This window comes from Sceloporus occidentalis, unplaced genomic scaffold (genome assembly GCF_023333645.1).
Source record: "Sceloporus occidentalis isolate IW3139 unplaced genomic scaffold, rSceOcc1.0.p SCAF_5, whole genome shotgun sequence".
Classification (NCBI taxonomy): Eukaryota; Metazoa; Chordata; class Lepidosauria; order Squamata; family Phrynosomatidae; genus Sceloporus; species Sceloporus occidentalis.
This window is the reverse complement of record NW_028316985.1, coordinates 47,688,473-47,706,957: the sequence shown is the minus strand read 5'-3', so window position 1 is coordinate 47,706,957 and position 18,485 is coordinate 47,688,473. Positions and strand designations below refer to the sequence as shown.

Below are 18,485 nucleotides of genomic sequence, written 5' to 3'. Positions count from 1 at the left end.
GGTATTAGATTCTTTTATCTGTGAGCTGGCTTTATAAATAAACAAACGAATAAACAAACAAAAAAACAAATGATTATACACAGCCCTCTCTCCTCTTTCCACATTTTTGCCACTTTTCTCTTAGAGAATGACTTTGTAAATAAAAATCCCTTCTCCATGCATGGAGGCTGTCCACAAGATTTGAAATTCTAGCAAATTGATTATCTTGGTTCCATGAAGAAACTCAATGAATAGAATAGTCTCTTCATAAAGTTATTAACACTAAAAATATGCATGATGAGTGGTTTGGGTTAAAACACTCCCTATCATCATATGCTTAGGCTGAGATTTTTCTGTCCTCTTCCTCTACTGCTTTGACTTTTTCAACGAGTGCATTCCACCCCATGAGTAATCACAAGTAGCCAAGAAGCATGTGGGAAATGCCTACTTGTGGGTCCAGAACTTGGAGAAGAAAGGATAATCTTTAGACTCACTCACTGGAAATCTGTGAGGGGAAAACCTTCTCTTTTCTCCTGGCTGTGAAACCACCTTGGCCACTGATTTGTTGTGGAGGAAAAAGATCATTTGTGATGGAGGGATTTTTGCAGTATACATATAGTAGCATATGTACAGGAGAATCATGCCAGTGTTATGTCACCAACAGGATTCCAGACTAAGGGGCAGAAGAGATGGGAAGGAAAAAGCAGTTTGAACCTGCATTTTCTTGAAGTGGGTTGAAACCCCACAGCCTGCATTGAAGGCTCCCAAGGTGGCCTGAATGTGCATGGCTTGACCACATCAAGCCATGCTGTGGGTAATTTTTTTTGTCACCTCCCCAACATCCATGTACACTATGCACAAATACACTGGTGAAGACTGCCTGCTGCCTAGATGCCATCCTTTTGGATGGCTGCCCCTTTGAATGGCCACATAGTCACACCTGTGATCCTTCACCAGTATAGGGCATCGGAGCATCGATGTACCCAGTAAAACACTGACAAAGCAAAACCATGCCCCCTTGCATGCCCCCTTCATCTCTCTTCACCCCATGGAGTCCCCCTCTTGGACTGTCTGGTTTGTGTATGTTGTAATTACATCTATGTTTTTTGAATTGGCCCCTTGACCACTTAGGTACACTGGATGCATCCGTTTTTAATGTGCACCTGCACCCATGCTTTTATATGCAGCTTTAGGTTTAGGATTAGGATGGATTATCCGTCAGAACTGCTTTGATGTTGAGGCATTTATATACAGGGTTGAAGGTGTGCATTTTCTGGGCTAAATTGGAATATTTGTTTTTAGCCCTGGAGTGCAGCTTAAATCTGGTTTACAGCTGCTTTAGAGGTGTTCATCATCTAAATGCCCCACCTTCAAAGTGGTTTGAAACCACTTTATTTTGCCCATGTGTTTCACTCCTTAGCTTGCAAAACAACGTAACTTATGAACAGACCTGACTTTACTGAAGGAAATCAAGCTCAACTACAGAAAGAGTGGTTGTACTTGGTTAATTCAGTCTCATGCATGATCCCAGCTAATCAAGGTTCATAACAATTCTGTGTAGTCAATTGTGACTGGGTATGTAATGATGTCAGACAAAGCCAACTGAAACAGGAACAGAAGAAGAAATGATAATATAAATGAGGAAGCCAATATTTTCATAGACACTAACAAAAAATAAGCAAAAGATAAGAGCCTTTTTGATGGAGTTGAACAATTTCACAATACTTTTGCTTAGTCCTCCTTAATCACCAGCTGAAGAAACACTTATGGTTGCAATTTTAAGCATAATTACATTTAAACAATCATAGTGAACATAATGAAGGTTAATTTGATGCAAATATGGTTAGAAATGGGCTACAAAACAGTATTGAACATTATTTAAATATCAAAATGATTAAAAACACACCAAAAACATGGCATCATAAAAAGCTGGCACTAACTTGTATTCACCAACATCAAATGCCATCCTTCCTTTAGAAAAACACCAAGGGGCCATTTAATTCCTTGTGAATTTGATAGTGCTTAGCATTTTCTTCTTCCTGAAAAAGTATCAACCTACTGCATGTTTCAGCTGATATGATTGCCTTTCTTCATGCTTGCCAAATTTATATTTCTACTTTTGCTCTTAAAAGTCTGCACATCATGCCCTCAGGATTATGTACTATCGCCTTCATCAACTGAGAACTCCAGACAAAGAAAAGATCTCCTTTAGAAAACCCCCAGCAAAACAACAAATCTTTTACAAGGATAGTATTAAGTTTTATGTGAAGGTCTTGAAATCAGTCTCAGCATATGCTACAATTTCCACCCCTCTCCAAGACACACATAAACCTCCAAAATTAGTACATATATTTCAAGGTATTCCTGGTATCAAACTCTGTGATCATGTGGCCAGCATGGTTGCACAGAATGCTGTTTACCTTCTCACCAGAGTGGTACCTGTTTATCTACTTGCATTTGCATGCTTTCAAACTGCTACGTTGGCAGAAGCTGGGACTAGTGATGGGAACTCACTCCATCATGCAGCACTCAGGCCTCAAACTGCCAACCTGCTAATCTTGCAATCAACAGAGTCAGCATCTTAACCACTTGAGCCACCACATCCCACCTCAGCAGAGAGGAACAAAGTGTTTCAGCTAATTTTTAGCAGTTCCTAGATCAAATTTACATAATGGAATGTTTGATTTCACCCTCATTTACTTGTATTGGCTATGATAGATCAGTTCCAGGGATGTAGCCGGGGGGGGGGGGGTCCTTGGGGTCCAGACCCCCCCTTCCATTAGAAAAATGAATGGTGTGTGCAGCTGCGCCGCGGCACCCAAGCCCCATTATAATGGTGGCACTTAGTCTGGACCCCCCCCCCCCCTTCCTAAAATCCTGGCTACATCCTTGTCAGTTCCATGACTTGTAGGCAACAGTTATTTAAGCATTTTCAAGCTAGTGAAAATTTGAATGGAGTGGCAGTACCAAGGATACTCTGGAAGGAAGCGCCAATGATTGTTTTGCTGTATGTGAAGGCTGTAACCCAACACACAGAGACTAACAAACAAGCTCTAGTGAACACAATGGGATGGAGTAAACAACTGTAGTCTTCTGCTGAACCATTTGTAGTTATTTAGTCTTTTACCTATCAAGCAACATTTCTGCATACAATTTACTCAGGAAATAATGTAATAGAAACTCAATATTTATAATGCTATAGATAAATTTCTAAAGTGTTCAGTATTAGAGACAGAAGACTATTAATGAAAACCCATCTCATGTATTTGCATATATTGATGCAGCACCAGGAAGTGATTTGCACAGGAAAATATACTAGTAGCTGGTGGACAGTGTAAGTTGAAGGGAACTATTTCCTCAGAATTGAGAAAATAACTCAGAACTATTCGGATCAATCATGCTTTCAAATTTTATTTTGTAGGCAATAAGAAAATCTCTTGGGAAGGTTTCTGTTCCTTTTTCCTTTACTAAGAATTCAAGTGCCTGGGAGAAATGCATATCTTGGGGACCTTGTTAATTGGGACAGTGATATTTCAGCATTGACGAAGTGGCAGAGAAAAAGGGGGGGGGGGAAACCTTATATCATTATCATAATCATATTCATCATTTTAATTTAATAGGCCCTTTCCTCTTGTTTTTGTTTTTTAAAAAACTCATCACTGTCTTACATTGAAATAAATGCAAAAGTTAAAAACAAGAACCATAAAAACAACATATTTGTAATGTGAAGCACATCTTTCTCCAAGGATGACACATTGGAGAGATAATAAATTGCCAAATACTGATACTAGACCTCCAAATCACTACCACCAGACTAGCAGGAAATAAAGAAAGGAAGAGGAACATTCTAATCTCATGATGCCCCAAGTAATGTCGATGTTCAATCTCAGAAGCACATATCAAGCCACGATGCCGATTTTAATTCTTTAATTTAGGGATAGAAATGATGCTCAAAAATATTGGAGAAAATGTTTTTCTTGAGTATTGGGAAACCCTAACAAGATGAATCTTGGATTGATGGCAATCTTCACAATTCTGCACAAAATCTGTCCCCTTTTTGGCTGAAGACAGTATTTTTTGCAAAAGATACAACATTTAAATAGTATTTCTGTGAAGAATTGTTTTTCTTATGTGTGGAAAATGCTCCTTGAACAAAAAATGTTTTTTTCGGGGGTGGGGGGTGGGTGGGGATAAAAACCTAATCTGAATTTTGTGTAGAATTAGTCTCCAACTACAGCATTTGCTATGCAGGAAAAAAATTCTGAGCAGAAATAGCCATTTGCCATGCAGAAAGTGTTGTTATTTGCACAAAAATACAACTGGAGAATTTTGCAGAGAGTAAGTCTAGATCTGTGAATAATTTTTGAAACTCCATAGTTTTCAAAGACTTTCTGACAACACAGAAATAAAAATTTCTAGAATTATTCATTACCTCCTTCAACAACAAAATTAGCAAAATACTGCTTCCTTGTTTTAATTACAAGGGAGGCATTGCCAGTTTGGTGCAGGTATGAATGGAATACCCTAAATGACAAGTAGCTGCCCCATTTTTCATTTAAACACTATGTAGCAGCCATGGCGAACTCATGGCATGTGTGCCAGAGACAGCATGTGGAGACCTCACTGTGGGGATTCAAATCTCTTGCTATTGGTGGGAGGAAAGAGGGAGGGAGAGACATGAGGAAAGTGGAAGAGGAGGAGAAGAAGGAAGCAGCGGCAGCGGTCCTGTGCCACCAGACACCAGCCTGCCAGTGAAAGCTTGGAGGGAAGGACAGAGGGAGGGAGAGGAGGAGGAGGAGAAGAAGGAGGAGGAAGAGGAAGTGGCAGCATGCCTCCAGCCACCTGCCCACTGCTGGTGGAAGCTGGGAGGGAAGAAGAGGAGGAGGACGAGGAGGAGAAGGAAGAGAAGGAGGAAAAGAAAGCGCTGGCACCAGCCCCATGCCTCCAGCAACCCACCCGCCACTGGTGAGAGGAGGGAAGAAGAGGAAGATGAGGAAAAGGAAGCAGTGGCAGTGCACGGTTTCATCAGAGGGGGATTTGCTATTGCTAGCCTAAGGCTGAGATATCGAGTCTCTGTGAGTGTGTGTCTGTGTGTGTCTGTCTGTCTGTCTTCAAGTCATTCCTGGCAACCCTATCATGGGGTTTTCTTGGCATATTTTGTCAGAGGTGGGTTTGCTATTGCTAGCTTGAAGCTGAGAGAGTCTGCCTTTGGTTTGTCCCCTGGACATCCTGCCCTTCATAAGTCCTGCCCCTGGAAGTCCCCCGGCTAGCATCAGTTGACACCCAATGAGGGAACACCACTGAATTTGAGCACTTTGTTCTAAAAGGTTCACCAGTACCACTATATAGGATGCATCCACAATGTAGAAATAATCCAGGTTGACACCACTTTAAATGCCATGGAAATCTGGAAATTTTAGTTTTCTGTGGCATCTATCAGAGAGCTCTTTTGTCCCACCATACTACAATTTTCAGAATCAAATCCATTAAAATGTTAGATGAAAACATGCATATAAAGACAATTAAAAACTGGCATAGTTGAGTGTTTATTGTAAATAAAGACAAAGCTTCAAACTGGTTAGAGTGGTTTGAAATAATTTTTTAAAAGATATAACACTTAGAAATATTAGCAACACAGGGAAAGTCAACAGAACATTCTTATCTCTAGACTAGGGGTACTGTGGCTATAGGGAAAGGCGGAATATCACATGCTGGATATAGAATTTTATTGTAAATCAGAAAGCACATAATAAAATGAACTAGGAATGAGATAAGAAACATAATGCATGTCTATTACTGCATCCACACTGCAAAAATAACCCAAGTTGACACCACTTTAACTGCTATGGTTCAATAATATGGAATTCTCAGAGATGACAGTGTTCATATGTCAGCTTCCATTCCATCTTTATTTTAGGTACATTGAACATTTAAAGTATCAAGCCTAAGACATGAGTCATTCCAAAATGGATCATCATAACACCTTGTCAAGGCTTTTCAAACTTTAGTTTTAAAATTGCTCAACAACCTTTTAAAGTGACAGCAATCAGATTCTATGCTGGGTTTATCTGGAATGTACCACTGCATCTTGTTCTACTATTATAAATCTCAGCTAAAAGAAGGAGAGTTATACTCTGGAACAAGGCCTTCGATGTGTAGACAGACTCATGTCCCAAACACACAATGAAAAAAAAAAAGGATCTAGAAAATAAAGCTGTAATATATAACACAAATACTATTGCAGATCAAATAGCTGCATCATTTGTGCCAGCAGTAAATATGCATGTTGGGAAGCCAGACTACAACAGGATCTGCACTCAAAGAGTACTGTAGTTTGTTACAGCCTTTTCAGATGTGAACGAGCACAAAATGTCTACATTTTTAATACGTTACATGTAAAGTGATTATTTATTATAAGGACTTCCTGATATCTAGCAATTCTCAGCCTTTGCAGTCACTCCAATAGGAGAGTCTGTAGCTCTGTTTCTCACAAGACAGGAAGTTTTCTGGGAAAGCTATCATAATAGCCCTGGATTTTAATTCCCACTCAATGTATCCTTTAGGGCTTTTTGCCAAATTTTCTTGGTGTGAACAGTTATAATTATATCAGAAAGGATTAAGAGTTCTTCATCATCTCTTTCTTCAGAGTGACCACTTTACCTTCAGTATGGAGGTCTAATGTAGGGATGCAAAGAATATTAAAGGATAATCCTTTACTGATGGGAATCTTTGCAATTTGGCACTGCACAAAACTTGAAGATGTATTTTAAAAAACAAACAGAAGCACTGTTTTCTGTGCAGGAAACCACAATTTATGTGCAGAAAATATATCTCTTTACAAATATTTTCTCCACAGAGAATGCTGTTTTCTGTGCAGAAATTCCTTTTCTGTGCAAAAACCTATGTGTGAATTTTGTGCAGAATAAGTCACAAGCTACAGTTAGTCTTCTAAAACTGTACAGCTGTCAAAGACTTTCTTGCAACATGAAGAAAATTTCACCAGGGAGAAATGTAAGGTACTACACTTAGGCAGAAAAAATGAAACAGAGATGGGAGACACCTGGCTTGACAACAGTACATTTGAAAGGGATCTAGGAGTCCTAATAAACCACAAGTTGAACATGAATCAACAGCTAAAAAATGCAGCAGCTAAAAAAGCCAATGTGACTCTAGGCTGCATCATAGAGGTATAGTGTCTAGATAGAGGGAAGTAATAGTAGCACTCTATTCTGCTTTGATCAGAATACTGTGTCCAGTTCTGGGCATCATATTTCAAAAAGGCAGTTGACAATCTGGAGAGGTACCTGCACTCTTGGGCAGAGAAGGCTGAAGACCTTGTAAAAAACTACAAATCCTAGTATTCCATAGGAAGGAGCTACAGCACTTAAAGTGGGGTCAAACTGCATTACTTCTATAGTGGAGATGTGCCCTAACTCCTAAACCTTTGGTCTTCTGAAATGATGAAAGGGCTGGAAACCATGCTGCATGAGGAGTGACCTAGGGACCTAGAGAGCTGGATATGTTTAGACTGGAGAAGAAAAGATTAAGAGGTGATGACATGGTCCTGTTTAAATATTTGAAGGTATGTTGGAACAATGGATGCAAGCTACAGAAAAAGAGATTCCACCTAAATATTAGGAGGTACTTCCTGACAGTAAGGGCTGTTCGACAGTGGAACAAACTCCCTCAGAGAGTAGTGGAGTCTCCTTCTTTGAAGGTCTTTAAACAGAGGCTGGATGGCCATCTGTTGGGGGTGTTTTGATTGTGAGTTTCTGCATGGCAGAGAGTTGGACTGGATGGCCCTTGTGGTCTCTTCCAATTCTATGATTCTATAGGGCGAAGCAGGCTGGTGGCTTGGAGTGACCTCTGGCCACTCCAGCCCCAATTTGCCACCAAACAACTGGGGACTGTGGCAACTGCACAGCCCACTCTGAAAGCATCTATTTTATAATTATATATCTCTTAATCATAAATAAACTGAGGCATTCCTAACATGGTCCATCTGATTGGATAGTAGTCAGTCAAGTGGCATCTGTTCAATAGATTTAATATTTATTGGATTAATAAGTCTAGTGTATATAACCTATTATTCTTGAAGAGACACCACCAGAATGCATTTGGTAGGCATTGCATTTACACAGAATTGAATATATTCTGCATTTAACAACTATGGAATGTAGGAAGCACTTGAAAGCAATTTATATTCCATTATGTGGCTCGGAATTCATGAAAACGCATTGCCCAATAAGTTTTCATAGCAGAATAAACTGATTTTCAAATCTCTGTACTGACCTAGAGCAAATTGTCAGTTTTCAAATACCCCATTTTTTTGGGAGGGGGGTTGAATTCTTTTATTGATCAGGAAGCTTCTGTCAGGGCATTCAATGAGAGGTCTTAATGAAAAACTTATTTTTAAAAAAGATTAATAATATAGTCAGTGGAAACCAATTTTCACATGCTGAATCTCTTAATCTATTTTACATTATTTCCCAAGGGAGCCCTGGACTTCTTAGATATATAGTTCCGTGCAAAGAATCAATTATGCTAGAAGAAGCACATGAACAAAGTTATATGTCTCTGGAAACCCGCCAAGTTTCTGTAAAAACATTTTCTCCTCTAAAATGCTTCCACAAACTTTAGCCACGGGCTTTCTTCAATGTTCCATATGCACAGTGCTTCACCATATTGGCAGTGTTTCTCTACACCTTCACTGTGTGCTTATAAAGGCCACTCTTGCATAGTAGACAAGAATTTGCAAGGCCACTTTTGCATACACAAGAATTTGGATGGCTCAAGAGCTATGAAGACAAGTCTGACAAGCCCCTAACTGCCTTAATAATTTTTAAATTTTAAACTTGGCCAGTTTTATAGTTTATGGACAATGCATTATCAGAAGCTGATGGTCCATCTTTGACCCAGTGCCACCACACACTTGTATAGTTCCCATATGAAGGTGCTTAACTCTCAGTAGATCTGTGACATGGTCCAAGATAGATCTCAGGTTTAATAAGTGAAAACATTTTCCTGCCAGCAGCTGGACTATTTGTATACATTTATATACCAAATAATAGACAGACAAACTCAGGGTTTGATTAGTCCCTTTATTCCCAAAGTTTAGAAGTTTCCATGTGTTTGAAGGATCTTGGAGACTGGACAGCTATGGAAAACTATAGTTTTATAGGAAATAGAAAAACTAATCTTTTGGGCACTTGAACATTTTTGAGTCTAATGCCCAGCCTTGAATGTTAGAGGAAGCATTTAGAGCTAATCTCAACTAGAATAGACCCATTGAAACAACTGTTGAATGGTGACCCACCTTTATGCAAGTCCCATTTATGCAGAGGGTCTACTCTAAGTGGGTTAACTCTAATCCTACCAATAGAATTCAGGACAAAAAGCTCAACCCAAATGGTGTGCATTTTGACAATAATAGAAATGAAACTCAGTTCAAAAGATCATTTTGATTCATGTGAACTTCAGCTGGCTTTTAGCCTGAAAGCTTTCACATGATCCTGAACCAGTATCGTTAGTGATGACAATGGCGACCAACTGCACCCAAAGAATTGGGTTTATAACCACAAAAGTACATGTTAAAGTAAAAATCAGTTAGTATTAAAGGTGCTGCCACATTTCCTTTTTTTCTCCCACTCCTATCCTCCCTTTTACATGAAAAAGATGTATACCTCTCATTTCATCATCTAAAGGTGGCAGAGCATGTTTCACTTTATTTTAGCTCTTTACTTAAGCAGAAGAATCTGGCAGTCTGAACACATGCAAATTATTAAAGTATGCCTTGGCACCCATGACATTTGTGATGATTCAGACTTCTAGATGTGAAGGGCAGGATTCAAATGAAATGAGCCCCCATGCATGCTAATATCTGTGAACTTTATGAGGTCATAGACCTAAACTTAAATGTGTTAGCCACTGTGAGTATTTGGAATTATCAACAAAGTTCATCCCCAGTGAAGAGATCATTTAATTAGAGTGAACTAGATTTAGAAGACAGGAAGAACGGGGATTGTATCACTGGGTATATGATGAAAAGAGAAAGAGGTGAATGTGTGGAGAATGAAAATGGAAGCATCAATTTACAAGAGAATAAGCCAAGGAAAATAATGCTATGTGATAACATCACTTCTGTTATCCCATAGACTCTATGGCCTGGTAACACAGTGATTTGTGCAAGAATGGTAGCTTATTTCTCCAGTTGCAACCAATTTTATTGTTCTGTGTGGGGAATAATTGTGATTGAAGTTTCATGGTGCACAATTATGGCCTTGATATATATTTTCAGACATGATTTGGTTATATGGCCTAGTAGCTAGCACCTATCTAAATAGTTTGGAGTACAATTGTCCCTCCATATTCGCTAGAGTTAGGGGAACAAGACCCCCGTGAATATGGTAAAACCGCAAATAACAAAAACACTGTTTTTACCTGAGAGGAAACCTCACTAGGAATCTCTAGGTCCTCCAGTGCAACTCTGTGGTCAATGTCCAACATACACTGACCATAGAATGGCACTGGAGTAGCTACAAATGGTTTTTCAGTGCAACTTTTAGTTAAAGTTGACCACAGAGTTGCACTGGAGGACCTAGACCATTCTAGAGAGAACATATTAATGAAATCCGTGAATAATCAAATCCGCAAATATCAAATCCGCAAATATGGAGGGATGACTGTATATTTGATTTGGTGTGATCAAAATTGTGATACCAACCCCAACATTGGCATCATTTACAATAATCTTTATTGTTTTAAAACCTTCTAATGGATATTTACTATATTGTGTTTACTTATACATACATTATATTTTGACAAAAATATAGATAACAGCAGTAGTAACAGCAGGATAGTTCAATAGTAACTTTCAGATCAACTATCAAGTAGAAATGTGCAAATCAATCTATACCCATTTTTGTTGGGTTTCTCGGTATCACACTAGAATTCTCCTCCTATCCAAGTTCTATGTCTGGTTGCAAGACTCCTCCCCACCAATTCCCACACAAAAATTTGTGTGGATTTTTCTATGCACTTTTCTCAATGTATGAATTTTATGCTGCTGTCTTAAACTGAACATATTCATGCATTTCTTCCACTAGTCAAAGCATGTTTTTGTTCATTGTTGAAATGTATGCATTTTTCAAATTTTACAAATACACACAGGAGTATCATTTCCAATTTTTTAAATTTTACTACCAATGAGGGATAATGGAAAGGCATGCACATAACTTGCATCAACAATCTCACAGGCTACACACACACACACACACCAAAAAAATCAAAACACAACATGATTTAGATACAGACATTAACATGTGTACTACTTTTCCGTGACTGTTTTTGAAATGGCTTCTTTGGGGTAAATTAAAACAATGAAAAATGTGTATGGGTTGTTTTACAACACCTGCTCTCAAATGAAAACCGTTAAATATACAAAATGAATGAATGAATGAAGACAACCTACAGCTTGCTTTTGAATCTTGCTGTGACTCTTCCTTGTCTCCCTCCACACACTTTAATGTTTTTTTTCTCTGCTAGCGAAATGGCACCTTCTCTGTAGAATTAGAAATACTCCTGGCATTTACTGAATATAGCTGATGCCTGTGTTGGCATACCTTCCAAAATATGCTTCTGCTCCAGGAAATTCAAAACTAATAAGATCTATAACTTATCCATGAAACTGATTTGTACTTTAAGCAGAATAATTATACATAGAAATAAATCCTTCTGGCTACAACTCAGAAATCTTCGTATCTTGTCTAATGTTGTTTTAAAATCCAAAATATCATTTCCTAGATACCCTTCACTGCAAAAGGCTTTCCATATATCATCAGTTCATAAGCTCTTCAGGGATAAATGAAAACCATGTTCGATATGTTTTAATTTGTACATAGCAGAACAGATTGGGATTTCATTTGCAGCAGTGTAATTGACATAATACCCTATTCCATTAGGACTCAATATTAGATTGTCTATATTGCCTTCATTTTGAAAAAATGTCATTCTTTTGAAAGATAGGGAAAAGAACCATTTCCCAATAATGTCAATTCTTGCGATGCATTATTGTCCACAGGCTTCTGGCCTGGAGTATAAGAACTGAGGAAAGGTACACTAACAGTTATGCCAACATGCTAGAATTGTGTTATCATCATGACTATTTCAGAGGTAGTTGTTCTGCTGCCTATGTATGAGATTTAGGAATGAGAATTAAATAAGATTCATATAAAAGAGAAATTGCTGGAATGTTGGATGATGATTTCAGGGAAAACAAGTCAGGATGAATAAAGAACATGAACTGCATTATGTTTCTCACTTGTACACACATTTCATTTCTATTGTTTTTAATGAAGTAATGGTTTAGAGGTGGGCAACCTAAAGCCTTAGGTCTAATTTTTAACTCCATCTGAAAGCAATCCACACTGACTCCAGCAAGATTAATATGTACTTTCCCCAGCAGACTGTAAGGAAGAGAGCATGAGGGGAAAACTGGAGGGAAGAAAGAAAACAAAGTTGGTATAACAGGAGCTGAAAAGATCTGGGGCCTTTTCATTCTGGACATTTATAGTGGTCTGATTCCACTTTAACTGCTATGGCTGCATTCTTTGGAATCCTAGTTTGGTGTGGCACAAGTGCTCTCTGGCTGAATATTCTAAAATCTTAGCATCCCATAGGATATTGCATAACAGTTAAAGTAGAATCAAAGTACTATAAATGTGTAGCTCCTAAAGGCGTCTGGGCAAATACAGCAGGCAGTAAGAAGCCAGAGCAATGGAAAGAGAACTTGCAACTTGGAACTTTGTTTGTGAAGCAGATGAAGCAATAGACTGAAAAAGATAGATAGATGATAGATAGATAGATAGATAGATAGATAGATAGATGATAGATAGATAGATGATAGATAGATAGATAGATAGAATCATAGAGTTGGAAAAAGCCACAAGGACCATCAAGTCCAACTCACTGCCATGAAGGAACACACAATCAAAGCACTCCCAACAGATGATCATCCAGTCTCTGTTTGAAAATGTCCAAAGAAGGAGACTTCACCACATTCCGAGAGCAAGAGGAGAAAGGGTGGCACAAAAAATGAGAGAAGGTGCAGCACCACCCACTTTGGCTCTGAGCTACACGTTTCTGGCTTCAGCGCAACCTACCAGTGACAGGTTGGTATGAAATAGATTACCCAATAGTAAATAAGACCTTTCATGGAATTTAATCTCAATTTAAATGAATACTCTTCAGTGGTTTGCTTTTGTCAGGAGAACAATTAGAAGAGATTATTCTTTCAGTGCAGAATAATCTGTCCCAGTATCTTACTGAAATCTTACATTGTGAGTTTGCATGAAATTAATAGTAATAAATAATATTTTGTTCCTATGGGCTCAAGCCTCTGGCCACTCCAGCCCCGGTTGCCCCCAATCGGCCATGGATCGCAGCGACTGGTCACCACAGTCCTGAAGATGGCTGCTGCTGAGGCCCTTAATATGCCACTGGCAAGAGGCAGCTTTTTGCTGCTCCTTTTCTGGCCAGCTTCAGTCCACCTTATGCAGTTGCAGAGCAGCTTCTGTTGGATTTTTTTGGGGTGGTGGTGGTGTATTGTCTGCACACCACTCCCCTGAACTGGCCAGAAGCTGCTCTTTTTTGCCCCTGTATTTCAGGTCATAGTCTCCAGTGAAGATGTTGCAAATATTTGCTCTCATCCTCTGGAATATAAAATGCTATCTAAACATCTGATGGATTTGCACTCAAGCCTGCAAATTGTATGCCCATTCCAAAGGAGCCATTAAACATTAAATCAAATAACAGCTTATACATAAAAGGTAAATGCACTGTCTTCCACATTGCTTTTCTCCCCTTCTTCTGAACAACAGCAAGCATTAACATTTAGGAGCAACCAACTTGCAAATCAAACTTCATACCTCCAAAAAACATTGATGCAAATCATCATACAATGCAATCGTCGACCAAGTACATGAATGATTTGGTACAGGAGGGGGATGAATATATTGCAGATGGATCATAAAAAGTGTTTGTCTTCATATGGTTAGTGTCATTTTGTAACACATTTCATCCAAATAATTACTTACTAATGAATTAAAATGCACCATCTGTCCATTTTGCTACAGGAATCATTGCTGCAGCTAGACTGGAAGGAAAAGACATAAATGGCTACATTAGAACACTAAATGAGATCAATCCCTGTGAAGGAAGGAAAATGCAAATTAAACACGCAGAGAAGGTTGTAGATTTGAAGTTTCAGGAAAGGAAATTCAGTGTTTCAAATTTCTTTTCAGGCATGCTGCAGAGAGAAGAAGTTACCCAAATAACCTTGATTTCACCCATTTGGGGGTCTGTTTAGTGGATCTATCAATCAGCCTTTATTGTACAGTATGTATAGAGGTAGGCAGTGCCACCACCTGCATGAGTATGTTTTTGAGTGAATATCCACAAAAGAGATAATAAATAGAGACACTTTGGCTGTAAAAAACAAGACTTTAATTAATGAATCAACATGTTTCACTAAATTATATGGATAGTGTGCTTTTATTTGAATGTTTCTTCCTGATTTTGTTGTCTTCCATTTTATTCCTCTTGCTCATTGCATCAAGAGTCCCTCCCCATATAAAATCTTTTTATGTACGCCAACACTGTGCTTCACTGGTATGTGCTCAACCCTTTTGTGCTCGACCCCCATGGCTGCTCAGCTAATCTTTGTGTTCTAAGAGTATTTTGTAATGTTCTATTGAAATAGTAGGAAAATACACCCCTCCCAATGTGTGTGCACATTCACACACACACACACACACACACACACACACACACACACTTTTCTTTTCTCCCAAAACACCATCCACACAATACCAATTCACTACATAGGTTTAAAAAATCCATATTTTCTGTGATGTAAACAAGGTGTGTGATTCCTTTTGTTTTAAAGATGGAATAGGCTTGCTGCAGGTTTCTGGGGGTGCAATGTCCATTACAGACAAGTTGCACACTGTACTGTATGGCTTGTTCACATTGTAGAAGGCACTGATTTTGCCACTGCTACCACTGTAGCACCAAATTTGCCAGTAAAAGAGGGCAGCAGGCCTCAGAGTGTTCAAGGGACACCTAGCTTATTCCCCACCCTCAAGGTTGTCTTCTCCTGTTCTCTTGTATTTTGTATTCTATGAGCCTGCTAGAGGTGGGCTCAAAGAAAGGTTCCTGTTGGTACTTTACTTTATACTCAGCAGCTGGACAAGCTAGGGGTTTTCAATAAAATTAAAATTCTAACTGGAGGCATCAGCCTAACACCTTCTTAATGACCTCTTATAAGTAGGAGAATGCAAAAGGCAAACAGTTAAACATAAAATTATTATTATTATTATTATTATTATTATTAGTAGTAGTAGTAGTAATCCAGATAAACAGAAATAGTGATGTAAATTAACACTGATTTCATACTCATATGCAATAGCATGTAACATTAAATGTTTTCTTGCTGTTGAACAAGATTATGTTGATTTTTTTTTGCATACTGAAAAAATTGTGAAACACTTATTTCCACAAACACTTGGCTTTACACAAAGTGTGTTTTTTAGTGGGAAAGGCTGCTATTTGACTGTTTCTGTATTAAAAAAGCTTTTTTATTAATATTATTTTTTACCAAAATTTCCCCAGATGTGAAAAATCTTGTAGTTGCTAACTGCTTTCTCAATTAGATGTCTCGGTGTATCATTTTTTAAAATCAAAGATGAGAAAAATCTGTGAGCATTCTTTGCATTCCCAACAAGGAACACAAAGAGAGTAGAACCAAAATAAAATGAGATTTATACCCCTTTCCCAAAATTCATAAACTACATTAAAGTATATTAAATGAGTTGCCTTATATCATGTTATTTATACCAGAAAAATCAAGGCACAGACTGGAAAACAGGAAAATAATGCTTGCTTGATGGAATGATGAATGTAACAGAGCCAAATGAAAGCTGAAATGTTCATGAAAGGAATTCAGAGATAATTTCTTTTTTGCTAACTGGGAAAAAGGTAGATGGATTTACTGCCAAAATTCTACACAATGAAGACAAACACAATACTGAGGGGTTTTTTTTTTTTTAAAAAAAAGTAAAGTATCATTTCAACTATTCACTATGAACAAAATAAAGATTTGCTGCAAGAAAAGTACTAAGATAATGACTGAATTAATTATTTTGATATGGGGAAGGAGAACACAGTTTGAAGCCATAAAGGAAGGGAAATAAACAGAATCTGACGTTACATGTTTCATATCAGAATAGCTTCAGGCTTGCAGCTTGCTTGCTACCACTCAGACAACAATTTAGAAACTTCCAAAGCAGAACACAGTGAAGTTCTTTTTTTAATGAGACACACAACTCTCTCTCAAAGCACAATGATAGAAAGGCTCCTGGTAAAATGTATTCTGTGATTAGAAGGTGGACCTGTCAGAAACTAAACCCCAGTCCTTTGATTCACCCACACACACATAGGATGGTTTCAGAGAAATGAATACAGAACAGAACAAAACAAAACAAAAGCCAAAACAAATGCATAACTTGTCTTTCCAAATAGCAAATTACTTTTTTTAAAAAAGCAAACAAACCCTTTCCATGTGAGTTGAAATATCAGTTTTGGTTACTTCAAGGGGAAATTCACCTCAGAATGCAAAAGGGCTCATTTTGTCTTGGGACTTCATCAAATTTGATGCATTTACAAGTACAGGCAATTTCTTTTCAAAATATTTATATTCCTACCTAAAATCCATCCAAAGAGGCTCTGTGTCTGCTATAAGATGCAAATGTAGAGTCTCTTAATGCTCATGTGAATTATCCACATGTACCAATGGGGTAACTCTTTCAGATTTATTTTAATCATAGTAATATAACATTGTGAACCACTGCTTCATAATCTCAGTAATTTATTGCTTAAAGTCATTAGACTATATTTTTGAATATGTCTTTTTTCAATAAGCAGCACTATTATTTCTCATTTGACTTGTTAAGAGGAGAGAGACAGAAAGTTAGAAGCATGTGTTACCTACAGTGAATATTCCATGAATATTTCAAGTAATGTGATCCCTACTCATCTACTGAATCAAATTCATTACAGTCCTTACAAATTCACAGAAAGACACATAATTTATCTGTAGTCTATTGCACAGCTTCATCTAATTATTTTGGGCAGGGACAAGGGAAATCTACCATTATTTACTCAAAAATCTGTGCCTTTTCTATTTGTTAGTGTTAAGCAAAGTTATTAATACACTGGCGTAGAAGAGAAAGTTGTGATTGTCATGGTGGAGGATGGAAAAATGAGAAAGGTTCTAACTGTAGTATAAATAGTTTCCAGGAGTGTCTCAGCCCCTCTAAAAAGGCTTCTAGTACTGCATCTGACCGATCCCTTGACAAGTCAAATCTGGTAAGAGAACAATCTTTTATGTGATCAAAAACCAGAATAACCAATGGGTAAACTATTCTGGTTTACCTTGTTCTTAGCTCAATGTTTCTGATATTTCTTAGAACTAAGAAAAAATCAAGATTATTTCTGAAATTTCCTTATGTAAGCTGTAAGAGCCTGCAAGGATTTTTTTTTCATTGCAAGGATGGCTGGCTAGAAACAGGGGAAGTCTTTTAAGATTTAGTATTATTAACTAACAAGTTGTCAACTAGGGATGCACAAAATGTGAACATTTTGTGTGTGTGTGAATTTCATAGGGAAGAGTATTTTCCATGCAGAATTTTTTTAATGCAGAAAAAGCGCAATCTCTGCAGAAAGTGTTTTTTCCTACACAGAAAATTCTGTTTTATGCATACATTTTGTGCAAATATAAAATATTTTCAAATATTTGGCTATAATCAATGTTATGCTCCTAGAGTGAATTTCAGGATAACATGCCCTTTTCTTGGCCAGCTTAGACATGATAATGATGTAGAAGTCTGCACCATATTGGAAGCCTGCAAAGAGCTCATGCTTCCAGGTTCAGAAAATGGCCTCTTCATGTCTCACTGTCATATGATACACAACAAGGACTTAGCTTCCAATGTCTCCTGGTTCAATGAAATGACACAGAATAAGCTGCCTACTAGGGATGGAAAGAACATTCAGAAAATTGTTGAAAAACATGTATTTTGAGAATTTTATCAGGACGACTATCAGCATTATCAGTGATTATCATATTTTCCCAGGTAAGTAATATTTGAGCTTAACAATCTGTATTTCCCTTTTGCCTGGTCTGCTTACTTGCATGCACATGTGTTTTACATTCCTAGACTTTTCCATTCACTGTGTATTCCTTCACTGATATTCAATATGTATTTCCATCACCTCACATCTTTCACAGATATTCCTTTCTGGAAGAAGAGCATAGGGAAGAATTTGGTCATATTCTTTGCAATAACTGATGGGAAGAATTGTTTTCCAATGTCCGCTCTGCCCCGTTCACAGCTTTAACAACTACATCACAGGAAGGTATATGATTCTCTCCATGCTAACATGATTCT

General features: G+C 37.9%; 1 protein-coding gene across 7 annotated transcripts in view; it reads right to left on the bottom strand.

The window, feature by feature from the left end:
- Positions 1 to 18,485, bottom strand: part of MGAT4C (MGAT4 family member C) — a 462,300-nt gene that overhangs the window by 20,785 nt on the left and 423,030 nt on the right. Inside the window, exon 2 of one of the 7 annotated variants that reach the window (XM_089526801.1) lies at positions 14,073 to 14,131. The exons of 5 other annotated variants lie outside the window; for them this stretch is intronic. In XM_089526801.1, coding sequence (XP_089382927.1) covers positions 14,073 to 14,093 — 21 coding nt within the window. In that variant the 5' untranslated portion in view covers positions 14,094 to 14,131. Of the gene's footprint in view, positions 1 to 13,904; positions 13,949 to 14,072; positions 14,132 to 18,485 lie in introns of those variants that run through there. One more of the 7 variants, XM_089526802.1, reaches the window with a different exon arrangement.